The following is a 13,085-nucleotide window of genomic DNA, read 5'->3' as shown; positions in this document are numbered from 1 at the left end:
GGAGAAAAAACAACCCTTAGTGGTCCTGTCATGTCATCACCCCGGGGGTCCACAAAGGACCAGAGGGGTGAAGCCCAGGAGGGAGCTGAGCACATGGCCCTGGGCACAGAGCCCACCCTCCTGCAGGGCTGGGACCTGAGGCACAGTGGGTGCTGAATGGTGAGGATGGCTATGGGTGGTGAGGTTACAGATATGGCCGTACTGCCTGATACGCATGGGTCAGCAGTATCACCCCACACCCAGAGCACAGGTACCACAAGGAGGTGTATGGGGTTGTGTGTGAGTGCAGGTTTCCTGCTTTTGGGGGTTTTCTTCCCAAACCAAGGCAGGGTACTCAGTGGGGATCCTCAGGCTGCACTCAGCTCTCTGAGGCTCCCTGTGCTGTGCTGGGGTATTCCCAAAGGCAATGGCTGCAGCTGGGGGAGGGGACCTGGGCACACACCCCCTCCTCCCAGGGGAAGGGGACTGAAAGAAAAGCTGCATTTCTTTAGAAAGCAATGCCTGACTATGGGAAGGGTCCCTGTATCCATGCACCCTCCCAGTCCCCTTTTAGTAATCTCACTTCTGGGCCCGCATTCATTCAGACTCTGCAGAGGATTAGCTGACCTTTCTTTCAGCGGTTGGTAAGCCGGGGATGTTAAGACTTCCCAAAAATGAAGCTCTCAGGGTGCTGTCTCACAGGAGGGAACCCACGGGTCTGTTCAGACAGACCTCGTGCTGTCTCCCTGCTCCTAAAAACAGAGGTTTGGGGATGCCAGGTGACATTAAGCAGCACTGCAATAGTGATGGGGTGGCACTGGCACACAGGACAAGCTGCTCCTGCACTGTGAGGGAGTGTTCACTCTGAAACCTAACAACGACCGGTGCCTTGGCCAGCGCTTTGCGGCAGAAAGGGCTCAAGCTGGGTCTGAGCATGAGGATTTGTGTTAAGCTCCCGAGCTCAGACGTGATGGAGTGACACACAAAGTGCTTCCCGCAGAGGGGGAATGTGCACGCGGCGGGGCTGCGCTCCCCCAGCCAAGTGGATCTGAGCACGGAGCAGCTGCTGGCGGTTCACCGAAACCCCAATGGGAGAACAAATGACACAGGGGGAAAGCAGGGCTTCATCCAAAGCAGAGGAGCTGGAAATCATTTCTCCTCCTCCTTCTTGCTTTCTCTCTCCCTTAAGTTTGAATTGAGACACTGGAGAGGCAGAAATAACTAAACAAACCCGAACACCGCAGCAGAAAGCTCTGATCCGGACACAAGCAAAGCCATTGCTGTTTCTCTACTCTTTTCATCCAGCCCAACTCTGTTATTTCACAGAAGCTGCAGTGGGGTCAGGGCAGGGGATGCTGTTGTGATCCACTTAAATTGCTCGTTTCAATGGGCAGCCGGCTGCTAACGGGACTAATTTTATAGGCACCATAACCCGCCGTGAGAATCTGCTTTACGACCCTCCAACTCCCCCTGACTCGAGCTGGAGCACGGCTGCATCTTCAATGCAACACAGAGCCGCTGCTTGCACGGCCAGCAGCATCGCTAATTCAGAGAATAAAACTGTCTTATGAGATATAAATTAGGTTATTGCTCAGGAGATGAGACGCTCTGCTCAGCTGCTGTTGGAGAGCATCTGTTGCAATTGCAATAGTGGGTAGTTCTGGCCCCACTCAGCACAAGTGACATCCCACATATTTTGGTGGCTCCTTTAAGTGCTCCATGTCCTGCACCCACTGTGCCCTGCTGTTGGCTGGGACCTGCACCCAAGGACACAGCAGGGGACCAGAGACACTGGACAGAGGGTGAATCCCAGGCTGTCCCATTGTGCTGGAGGCTTTAGGTTTGCAGGCTGCAAAGCACACCTCTAGTGCTGGAGCGGCGGTATTAGCAGCCCACAAGAGGAAGCATATAATCAGCCTGTGTAATTACACAGAAACTACCAAGAGAAATTAATTCCAAAAGGTGAACATATGGGTTGCAACTGGTTTTGCCTCTGGTTGCCGACACTCATAGCCGAGGGCAGAATCAAAGCCAAAACTGTGACTTCTCAGTGGTTTATTGCACCAAAGCGTGGCTGGTGCTGATAGCTTCACTGCACTGCACCCCAGGAACCCCACCCTGTGAGTGGGGATCCTTGTGCTCCATGATCCAACCACAGTGATGCTCCCAGTGGGATCCAACCCCACTTCTGAGGATACTCCTTCCTGCTCGGACCTGCTGTGTCCCAGCATATGAATGGACACACGGCAGTGGGACGCATCTGAAGTGAGCAGGTGCAGGAAGCCAACTGGTAGCACAGGGACCCCACGGCCCCTCCTTGCCAACACAGGGCCACCGGTGGGAAAGCAGCAGGAGATGGCCGCGTGCCACGGCCGAGCCCCTCGGGAACTCATTGTCATGCCAGCGTGGTAGCTGGGTGCTGTGAGACACGGTGGGAGCATGTCAATGCCTCTCGGGCTTATGTACGGCCCAGATCCCCATGGGGAGCACACCAGGAAAAGGGGGGACCCCATGTAGCAGGTGACATAAAGAGACCTCAGGTCCCAGGGGTGGAAAAAGGACAGATCTCAGCACACGGCACCTGGAGGTGGATGTGAGTGAATGGGACCTGCTCACTGCCCAGGACCTGAGCACAAACAGCATCACCCCGGTCAAGGCAAGCCAGCCCACTAACTGGCAATAGGTGCATTAATTCCAAATGTACACCCACTTTGTATCCCTTTATATCAGACAGCTGCTCCAAGGGGCTGCTGGAATAAAGGAAAAACAAAGCCTGCGTGCCTTCATGCCTCCCCGCTTCCCTTAGCTGAGCTGCCGCTATTGGCGTTGTTGTTATTATTATTGTTATGATTATATGCATTTCGTTCTCTACTCAGTAATGAATAATTTATGGCTCCGTCTCCATCCCCTTTTCAATGGATTCACTATCCGGGGAGACTCGCTGAATAATTTGGATCATTCGTTTTCAAGTGCGTGGGCTGCCGACAAATTGTTTGCCTTTCATTCCTGGGGACGTCCATTGGTCACCAATGGGGATTTCTTTGGCCGCCCCACACACGTGATGGCCTGTCTGGGGTTTTGTGGCAATGGGGTTTCTTTATTGATTGGGTGGAACGTACTGAAGTGGAGCCTCAATGGGGGGAGGCCTCATTGCTGCAGGGATGGGTTTGCCAAATCGCCATGAGCGATGGTGGCTCTATGGAGGCTTGGGAGGAATGAATGCTACGGTTAAGCACTGTGTAATGTTTTAGAAGCTTGATTTGATCAAAACTATGATGCAGTGGATTGCTAAGCTTCCACAGTGCTAACTGCACTGGGAATAGATGGGTTTTTAACAGGCTTGCACTGAGCATGGCTTTGCCTTAGAAAACAAGTGAGCATCAGGTGCGCTGTTAGCCCTGCTCTGCATACCTGGGCCATCCGATGGCCTGGTGATACCGGACTGCAGTCCATCACAGTGTGCAGCAGCTAAGTCCAGCTCCTCACCCAGTGCTGGGGCTCAGGGTGGAGCCATCCCCACAGGTACCCACAGTTTATCCCAGTGGTCATCCCCCAGACTTGCTGCCAGCACCCACAGCTCCACAGAAACAATTGGGATATGCAACACTTGGCTGCGTGATGAATCGATATCACTCCCCACTCCCTGCCTCATAACACCCCCGATAACCTCACAGCCCCTCCTGCCCCACACTGCTGCCCACCCCAATTTACGAGCAGCGTGCAAAGGACACAACAGGCTGCTGGGCTGAACCATGCAGGAATATCAGCTGAGTTACAAAAACAAACAAACCAAACCCCACCGGGAGCCCGTTTCATTTATCTTCTTTTGTCCAGCTTTGCTTCAGCGTGAAAGTCGCCCTTTCAATCCCAGCGGTTGTGTTCCAATCCCAGTGAGCAGCTGATCCAAAGCGCTGCACCGCGAGCTTCCCCGCGGCATGTTTGCACAGTTCAATTCATTTCTAAATATTCAGCAGTGTTTCCCTCCCTTCAACCCTCCCAGGACTTTCTGCCCGAGAGCCGAGGGTGTAAAGCACAGTACTGGGGATCCTGGTGCACAGAGCCTTTGTGTGCAAACACAAGCTGCTGTTTGTATTTGCCTTCACACTGTCAGAGCCCAATTGTGCGCGTTGCAGTGCTGGCTAGCAGGCTGCCTGCAATATCCGCTCGGCTGTCCCTGCTGCCAGAGGGACGCTCCCCCTCCCCGGGATGCTTTGAAGCAAAGTGATTTCATTTCATCAGGCTTTTGTTAATCGCGGTACGATCTCCAACATTAAGCAGAACCAACTCCCTGTTGCAAGAGGATGGGAGGGTTGATGGGGAAACAGCCGAGCTGGGGGGTCCCGCATCCCGAGGATGCTCTTCTGCAGCTCAGCACTGCAAAGGGAGGTTTATAAAAGCACCCCATTCCTCCCATCTTCCCATTTCCCCACTATCTTCCTGCAGGAGCGAACCAAGGTGCTGTACTGGGCTGCTGGGTGTCAAAAATCCCCTTTTCCCATCAGAAGAATTGTGTCCAATCCCTGCACCCACTACATCCAGTTTGGACTCTAAACATCCAGGTGGCCGGCATTACGGGACACTAATTCTTCCCTCACTGCTGCCATGAAAATCAAGTCATATTTGGTTGAAATAAAGCAGGGATGGTGATGGTTCTTGTGGTCCTGCAGCACACAGCCCAATAGGGATCAGCTGTTGAAGCGACACAGGGAAGGTGGTACAAGCTCTGCATCTTTCCACCCAAATCCATGAGCCCAGTGTTCAAATGTGTGTGTGTTGGGGGGGGTTGGTATAAGGGCAGGGATGGGGCAGAGCAGATGGGCAGCAGCTCAGTTTCTCTGCAACCAGAAAGCACTTTCCATCCCAGCACTTTCCATCCCAGCACTTTCCTGCCGCAGGTCAGGATGGATTCGTGCCACTCCACCCTGCAGAGCTCAGCTGCTCACAGCCTGCCTCACTGCAAGGCTCTGCTGCTCCTCACACTGCATTTGCCATTTCCAGGTGAAACTGAAGTTCTCACCTGCACTGTCTCTGCCTATGGAGCTGTGTGCAGGATGTGGCAATGGGCTTTTCCCCTGCTTTTCTGCTCACTGCACTCCGGAGTGATGTATCTCCAAGGGCAGTGGGAAGGTAACTTTGCACAGGAAGGGCACAGCAGCAGTTTAGGCTCTGCTGGTGCCTTTCAGTGCAGCAGGACTGCCTGTGCCAGAGGAGACACTGGGAGCTGAGCACCATCCCCAGCACACAGCAATCTCCAGGTCACTCCATCAGTTCTTAAATTCTGGACACCGATGGAACAAATCCATAAATCCACAGATCTATAGAGCTGCGTGCCTCCCCCATCCCTGCCCCCTTCCAACACAGATCCTCATGCCTTCCCAGCTCAGAACCCTTTCCCTCAACTGATATTCTGTACAATACTACATTCCCTCCCTGCAGGAGCGCAGAGCTGAGGGTGTGTGTGGCAGAGCTGCACAGCTCCATCCCCAGCAAGCTGCAAGCTGACACAGGAACAGCCTCACTGCTTCCTTATCAGTCCCCAGGGCATCCTAATCCCCCTATAAATGAAAGCTATTACAGAGAGATCTCCTTAAGAGCCTGCCTGTCACCTCTCCATTGGGAGATGTCTTGGTGCATGGTTGGAAGGGAGAATTGTTGTGTGCTCAGGCTGTGTGTCCATCCCTTGTGTGCTTGTTCGGTGCAGTCAGGAAGATGGCAGAGACAGATGGGGTCGAGCCTGGGGATGGTGAAGCTCCCTTGCTTGCTAAGAGCTTGACTCTGCAGGCAGAGCTGTCAGTGCTCGCTAGGAGAGGTTCACTGTGCTACCTTGTGGTCCTGGGGATGGTTTGGGGTTATTTCTGCAGTTTGACAGCAATATGGGGCTCACCCTGACCTGCACCTCCTCCACCCTGCAAAGCTGGCTGCAAAAACCCATCACAGCCCCAAACCCAAGGCCAGGGGATGGGCTCTGAGTGCTGACAGATCTGTGGTGTCCTCATTCAGTGCAAGGAGTGTGACCAGATGGCCTCTAAGGGTCCCTTCCAACTCCAGCCGTCCTGTGACTCTATGATACATTTGCAACACAAACATCCTAAGCACTCACAGCCCAGCAGGAAGGTGTGAGCCTGGGAGAGCTTTCCATAGGGCTGTGTGCTTCTCGCCCTGCAGGGCTGGGAGCGCGTCCCTCCAGGCGGTCACAGGGAGTCTGCACTGTGAGGACACTGCTGGCTGAATGAGGATGACATGCGTTGGCCCAGAAAGAGAAGGGCAGAGATTAGCCGTGGACAAGCTCAAGGGAAGGCAAGTGTCCAACCCTGAGTGCCAAGCCTGGTTTTGTTTTAGCCTTAACTGCGCTTTTTTGTTTGTTTGTTTGTTGGTGTAAAAACCTTTCTGTTGGAAATCAGTTTAACTTTAAGCTTCCTGAGAAGAAAAGCCTGTGAGAAAGCTCTGCCCATGCCTGGCTTGCTTGGGAGGCTACAATGGGAGTCTTGGTTGCTTATGGGCTCATATTTCTATGGCTACGGCACCCAGTGTGATTCCCCATGCAGAATGACCCATGAGAGCTGGGCACTGGGATGGGAGCAGGGTGCAGACCATGGAGGCTGCGTTCCAGCTGCTGGGGAGTGCAGGGATGCTGTGCTGCTGCTTCACACCTTTCCTGCACACACAGCCGTGCTTCGGTCTCATGGCCAGGGGAAACTGAGGCAAGGGGGAATGAGACAAATGGATATGAGGAATGCTGGGCATCCATTGTATCCTCTAAACCAGCCTGCAGTTTACTAAGACCATTAGGGCTGAGCACAGCACAGGACTGCCCCGGCATCCCCAGGGAACGTCTGTCAGCACCAGTTGTCTACTCATCCCATTGAGCAGCCAGTGGGAATAGGAAGGCCTTGGAGGGTCTGATTTCCCTGGCTGTAGTGAGGATGGAGGGGAGCCCAGAGGTTTCTATAGGTAGGACTGCCCACAAATCTCTCCCTGAGCTACCACTGAAATGAGAACGGTCCACCCCAGGTCTGCCTAGAGTTTCCCACTGGGAATACAGCAGCCTGGTCCCTGGCAATTCCCAGTCCTGGAGATGATGTTTCCCTTCAGCAGGAGGAGAGGCTGGCTCACAAACCACTCTGACACAGACACATCACAGCCTGGGATCCCACCACCGTGCACACCACAGAGCACAGCCTGACACCAGCTCCGTGTGCCGGGTGCCAAATCCCATATCTGAACACACAATATGTTTCCTTTTTCTCACTGCAGCCACACTCATTATTACTCAGTGCTCTCCAGGCATAACACAGGGCCAAAATCCGAGATGAGCCCAGCACCTGCAGACCCCATTGACGTCAGAGCCATGTGCAGGTGCCGGTGCATCTCCCCACGAAGTGCTCGGGGCGGCACTGGGAACAGCGTTGGGAGGTGGTTCCCAAAGCTCCTTCAGCCTGTGCCGGCTGGAAAATGCACTAGTGGCACTTTGTGTAAGCGAAAGGGGGAGTTCTGAAGGGTTTCATGGCAGTTCTCATCTGCATCATGAGCGGCCCGTGAGAAATTGTGGGGAGGTGTTGATTGCATTGCATGGATTTCCCTAAATCTGGTTGAAGTCTGCATCCCTGGCTGCACTTCTGTGCATCTGCGCCAGCTCACCAGCAACCGAGCTCTGAAGGCATTTCAGCTCAAGCCTTTCCCAGCTGCAGGCTCCTCTCATGGGGGACACAAAGTGTTGGCCGCAACCTGGGCTTTGGGCTGAGCACTGTGCAGGGGAGAGGGAGGACACAGAGCAGAGCTCCCTGCCTGACAGTGATTGCAGCAGCTTCTCTCCAAGCCGTGTCCTCTCTGGAGCCCGCTGGCTGCCAGGCACCCAGCCAAAGCTGTGCTCAGAGGCCAAGCTCTTCATGGAGCAGCTATTTGCCAGGTAATGCTGATGGGAACCTGCCATGGTACAGAGCACTGCAGGCAGGGCTCCTTCTGCCCATGGCGGACATCTCCTTGGGCCAACCCTTGCCCTGCATGGGGCTCTTGTGGGCAGCAAGAGGTGATACAGGAGAATTCAGTCAGGCTGTCGAGAAGTGTTCCCGTGGGAAATTTTGACTTCTCGTCACAAACTGCAGCGTGTTTCTGTTTCAGCCCCCAAAAAAGCATGAATGGGAACAAAGGTTCCATTTTGGCAGGGAAAGGGGCTCACTGAAGTTAACACCCCAATCTTCAAGCAAAGCAGACACATTCTGCCATCGTTCTCTTTGCTTGGAAACTCAATTTGTGCCCCCCAAAAAAGAGCAAAATGAAAGGTAACACCGTAACCAGTTCTCACTCAATGGGCTGGGGACAAATTCAGCACGTTTGGTGAATTCACCTCCTCCTTCAGCACGGGGCTCCTCTGTCCGTGCTCCCTTTGTGGGCTGAAGATTCCCCCACTGTGAAGATCACCACCAGCCCCAGTCCCTGCCTGACACCCGAGGGTCAACGAAGGCTGATTTCCCTCTGGGTTCGGGAGAGAAACCAGGGTGGGCCGATGGTCATGAGCAAGTGGGTGGGAGCTGAATGGGTTTATTGTGATCTTTATCTAGGAGGATTATTCCAGGCAGTGTGGGCTTGGCAGGGCCATGCAGTTGTTTGGCTGCTGTTGGTGTTGCAGACTGATAGGTACGGCCCCAAGGAATCTGCAGCAGAAATGGGTGATGGAAAATGGTTTTACCGTAGTCTTGCCATTGTAAAACATCCGTATCCCAACAAAACGTGAGGAAAGGGAAGCAAAGTCAGTGATTTTCGTTTGCAAAAGTCTGACCTGTGCATGGAATGCACGGCAGAACCTGGCACAAAGTCCTGCTTAACTGGAAACTGGGAACCAGACTGGAAATCAAGTGGAAGTGTGGGACATGGTAGGTGTGCAGGGCCGGCACAGTGACTGAACAGATACATTCCGGGGATCATTTTGGGGCACTGCGGGGTAACCCAGGGACCCAACAGTGCCCACGGGACACTGAATTTTACAGCATGTTTTCTGCAACCAAAGAACCTGCCCCGGGCTGTGAGACAGGAGGTGAGAACGGTGCGAAACTGCTCTGTCGGCTGCCGGACAGAGGAAAGCAAACCCGGAGACAAACGTGGCTCAGCGCTGTTTGCACACCCGGACACCTCTCTACGCCCCACACCTTCCCTACCCCGGCCGCTGCGAAACGGCCGCTCCCCGGAGCGCCCCGACGTGAGCCGCAGCCGGGCACTGCCGGGCACCGGGACACGGCCGGGCGGACTCATCCCCACCCGATCCCGGTAACCCGAGGTCGCTGCCAGCTTTGGCCGAGCCTCCGCGTTGAAGGCGCCGGCGAAGAAATTACCCTCTGTGCAAGGGACACATCTGATTGTGATTTGGAGAAATAAAAAACAATAAAATAAAGAGGAAAAAAAAAAAAAAAAGTCCAAGTAATTCGGCCGCTCGGTTTGGGGATTTCTTGGTTTCTCTTTTTTGTTTTGTGTTGGTTTTGTATGTGTGTGTGTGTGGACTTTTTGCTCCCTATCGTCGGAACTGCGAATGTTTGGGGAGACGGAGCCGTGTGTTCCGCGTTAACAAGGCGGCTGCGGGCGGCGGGATGCGGGGGACGCGGAGGGGAGAACCGAGACGAGCCGAGACGAGCCCGAGCCGCTGCCCAGAGCCGCAGTGGGTCACCCCGAGCCCACGGGACACGCAGGGACCGCCACGGCCCCATAATACGAGGAACGGCGGGGAGCCGGCAATCGGGGATGCAGAGAAACAGCCCCAATCCCCAGCCCTGCCCAGGGACACGCCGCCTCCTTTCGGGGACAGACCCGGAGTTCGCTCTCAGCCCGGACGGAGCAGATTCTTCTCCCGAAACGGAGCGCACCCTCTCGGCTCGGCGCTGTCCGTTGGCCCCAGGGCCGGTTCCCGTCCCACCGCCGCCTCCCGCACCCGGGTGGGCGGCTGTACCGGGCTCGGGGCCGCGGAGTCTCTGCGGAGCCGCGCCGGGGCTTGCGGGCACCTTCCGCTTCTCGCAGCGACAGGAGCCGCTCCCCGCTCCGTGCCGAGCTGCGGATCCTCGTATCCCCCGGTCCAGCCGGCGCCTCTCCGGGCCGCTTTGCTCACGAACGGGTTTTTGACCGCTGTCCTCCGTCTCCCCGCTCCCTGCGCTGATCCTTCCCGAGTCCCCTGCCCTGCTCCTCCCTCCGCCCGCTGTCCCTTGCTCTGCTCCCCAAGTGCCGCCAGCCGTGCTACCTCCCGGCCGCCCGGTGCCCTCGACCCGGCGCTCCCGGGTCCTTCCATACCCCCCGCCTCACACTGAGGGACCGTCGCTGTCTCTTGTCCCACACCGTCCCACATTCCCTTCCCCCGCCGTCCATCCACGTTCTCCCGAGGTCCCCGCTCTACACCCCTGGTCCCGCAGTTCCTCACCATTCCGCTCCCGGTTGCGGTGCTTCCATCCCTGCGCTCCCGATCCCCCGCTCCTCTCGCGTGTCCCCGAGCGGCCCCTCGGCGTCCCCTCCTTTGCCCCGCACTTCCGCTGCTCGTGTCCCTGGTTGTCCCCACGCCTCCCGCTCCCTTTGCCCGGCGGATCCACGCTGGGTCCTCCCCTCCCTCCCTCCGTCCTGGGAAGCCCCGCGCCCCGTCCCCGACCCCGTCCCGGTCTCCGTCCCCGCGCTCCCGGCCGCCACTCACCCACGCATTCGTTGGCCTCTCGGGCGGTCGCCCTCTGCCAGGGCCGGTCGTAGTGGAAGGGTTTGCAGCGATCGCACTCGGGCCCGGCCGTGTTGTGTTTGCAGTCGCACACCAGGTTGTCGTCTCGGTCGCGGACGCAGCGGGACGCGTGCCCGTTGCACTTGCAGCGCCCGCCGACCTGCAGGTCGGACACGGCGTAGAAGTAGGAGTCGCGGGCGAGCTCGGAGTCGTCCTCGTTCTCGTCGCCGAAGGTGTGCAGGCGGCTGAAGGTCACCTTGATGTCGGTGGCCGTCACCCAGTCCTGCAGCACGGGCGAGTTGTCGAAGTCGTGGGCGGTGGGGCGGCCGTCCAGGGTGCTGAAGGCGATGAGGCCGCCGGAGAGGGGCCGCACGTCGGTGTGCGAGTCGGTGCAGATGGCCTCCTGCTCGTTCTGCTTGGTGATGGCGGCGCGGCTCGGCTTGTTGTACATCTTGCGGCACTGCGTGGAGTAGAACTGGAAGGGCACCCACGTCTTGCCGTAGTCCATGGACTTGTAGATGGCCATGGACTCGGGGCGCGGCGAGCAGAACTGCAGGCTCACGTAGGTCACCTCGAACTTCTTGCCGAGGGACAGCGTGAGGGTGACGTTGTGCGGGTACTGCACGTAGCTGTCGGACTGCCAGCACGTCAGGTTGTGCGGGTTGTTGAGGTCGGTGAGGAAGGAGGGCGGGTGGGCGCGCTTGGGGTCGGAGGCGTTGCAGAGGTGGCACGAGCGGACCTGCTCGTCGCCCTTCTCCGTCACCACGCAGTACCTCGACGGCGGCTTCCCGCAGGTGCTCGACACCTTCACCTCTTTGCCGAAGGCCGAGTTGACGAAGTCGGGGATGCAGCGGCGGGGCAGCCCGTGCTCGTCGTAGCAGGGGTCGGGCTGCGCCGTCTGCACGGCGAACATGTTCAGCCCGGGGTAGCCGCCTCGCAGCGGCTGTGCCAGCCACGCGGCCGCCAGCAGCAGAGCGAGCGGCCCCTCCGCGCCCCTCCGCGGCATCGTGCGGGGCTCTGAGCGGGGCGGCTCGGCCGGCGGAGGCGGTGCGCGGTGCGCGGCTCACGGAGCGCGGAGCATCGCCCGCCCCGCGGCCAAACCCCGCGGAGAAAGGGAGAGCGGAGAGGCGACGGCCCCACAAAAGTGCCGCTGGCGGCGGGGCTGGGTCCCGCCTGCCTCCCGCCCCGGCTCTCGCACGGAGAATGACTGGCGGTCCCAGCCCCCGCCGCGTTTGAGGTCATGCTAAAGGAGTGACATTGCGCTCAAGGAACAGAACAACGACATCCACTGGCGGCTCAGCCAGAGACACGCACAGGCGTCGGGGTGTGTGTACGGGGGGGGGGAAGGGGGAGAAGGGGGGAGGAATGGGAGTGAGACGCAGCCCGGGGGGCCTCCTCGACTCCACGGCGATGGGCGCCCCGAGGGAGCGGGGATGGGCCCGGCTTCTCTCTCGCCGCGGGTCCCCCCGCTCCACGGTTCATCCTGAACCCCGACGGTGCGGGGAAAGTCCGGGGCTGCACGCTCCGGCAGCTGGAAAGGATTTGGGAGGGACGCCGGGAGGGACGGGACGGGGCCTTCTGCCCCTCACGCTCAGCAAGTTCCTCACTTCTCCCCGACCCCGAGACACAACGAACCTGAGACCTCTCAGCACGGCGGGGTCTACTCATGAACAGACTGAGCGCTGCCGAAGCCCTCCCCTTGCAGGTGCCCAGAGCTGCTCTCGGGGGACTCCCGTCCCGGCGGGTCCCTGCCCAGAGTCTGGGAAATAAAACACTTACCGACCTTCCCAACTCGACCCCGGGTGCTGGGAGACCCCGAGCCCCCCGCCCCCAACAAGCTCGTAGCCCCCCGCCGCCCTGACGGGCCGACGCGGAGCTCCGGGAGCAGCAGAGCATCCCTGAGAGCGGCCGCCCTGCTCGGCCCCCTGCCTCCCGCAGCCGCTCCCCTTCATTAAAAGGGCACTTTTATTTTTCCAACGGAGGTGCCCTTTCTCGGAGCGCTGCCCACGTCGTGTCACTCAAGCGGCCGAGTCCTGGCACGGCGACGCGGTCCCTCCGCTGCCAGCCCCGACGGGGCGGCCTGAGGGGACGGGACTGCCCGAGCAGCGGTGAACCCCACGCCGGCCTCCGCCCCCTCCCCTCCGCCCGCCCCTCTCTCCGCTTTGAATTCCTTGCCACCGAGCTGAATAAAAGTGGTTGTTGTAAATTGAATTAGTGCCTGATTAATCTGCTCCCGGGCCTGCTAGCCCAGCGGGGCGTCTTTGGCAATGCAACCGCCTTCCCTGCAGGGCAGCGGGGCTCCGCAGCCTCCCTGCCCCCATCGCTCCCCGCGTCCCCCCCCCGGCAGCCCCGCTGCTGCTGGGATTTGTTAACTCTTCCTCGGAAAGCGGCCCCTCTGCTCCCGACTCCCTCTCTCTGCTCCGGACCC

At 58.2% G+C, this 13,085-nt stretch overlaps 1 protein-coding gene across 1 annotated transcript in view; it reads right to left on the bottom strand.

Annotated features, from left to right (window-relative positions):
* Positions 1–12,727, bottom strand: part of NTN1 (netrin 1) — a 45,427-nt gene extending 32,700 nt beyond the window's left edge. The window contains exon 1 of the mRNA XM_015879925.3: positions 10,640–12,727. Within this exon, the coding sequence (XP_015735411.2) occupies positions 10,640–11,663 (1,024 nt within the window). The 5' untranslated portion in view covers positions 11,664–12,727. The remainder of the gene's footprint in view (positions 1–10,639) is intronic.
* Positions 12,728–13,085: the final 358 nt, after the last annotated feature.

This window comes from Coturnix japonica, chromosome 23 (genome assembly GCF_054131305.1).
Source record: "Coturnix japonica strain WE chromosome 23, WE-NBRP24, whole genome shotgun sequence".
NCBI lineage: Eukaryota > Metazoa > Chordata > Aves > Galliformes > Phasianidae > Coturnix > Coturnix japonica.
This window is presented reverse-complemented; position numbering and strand designations above follow the sequence as displayed.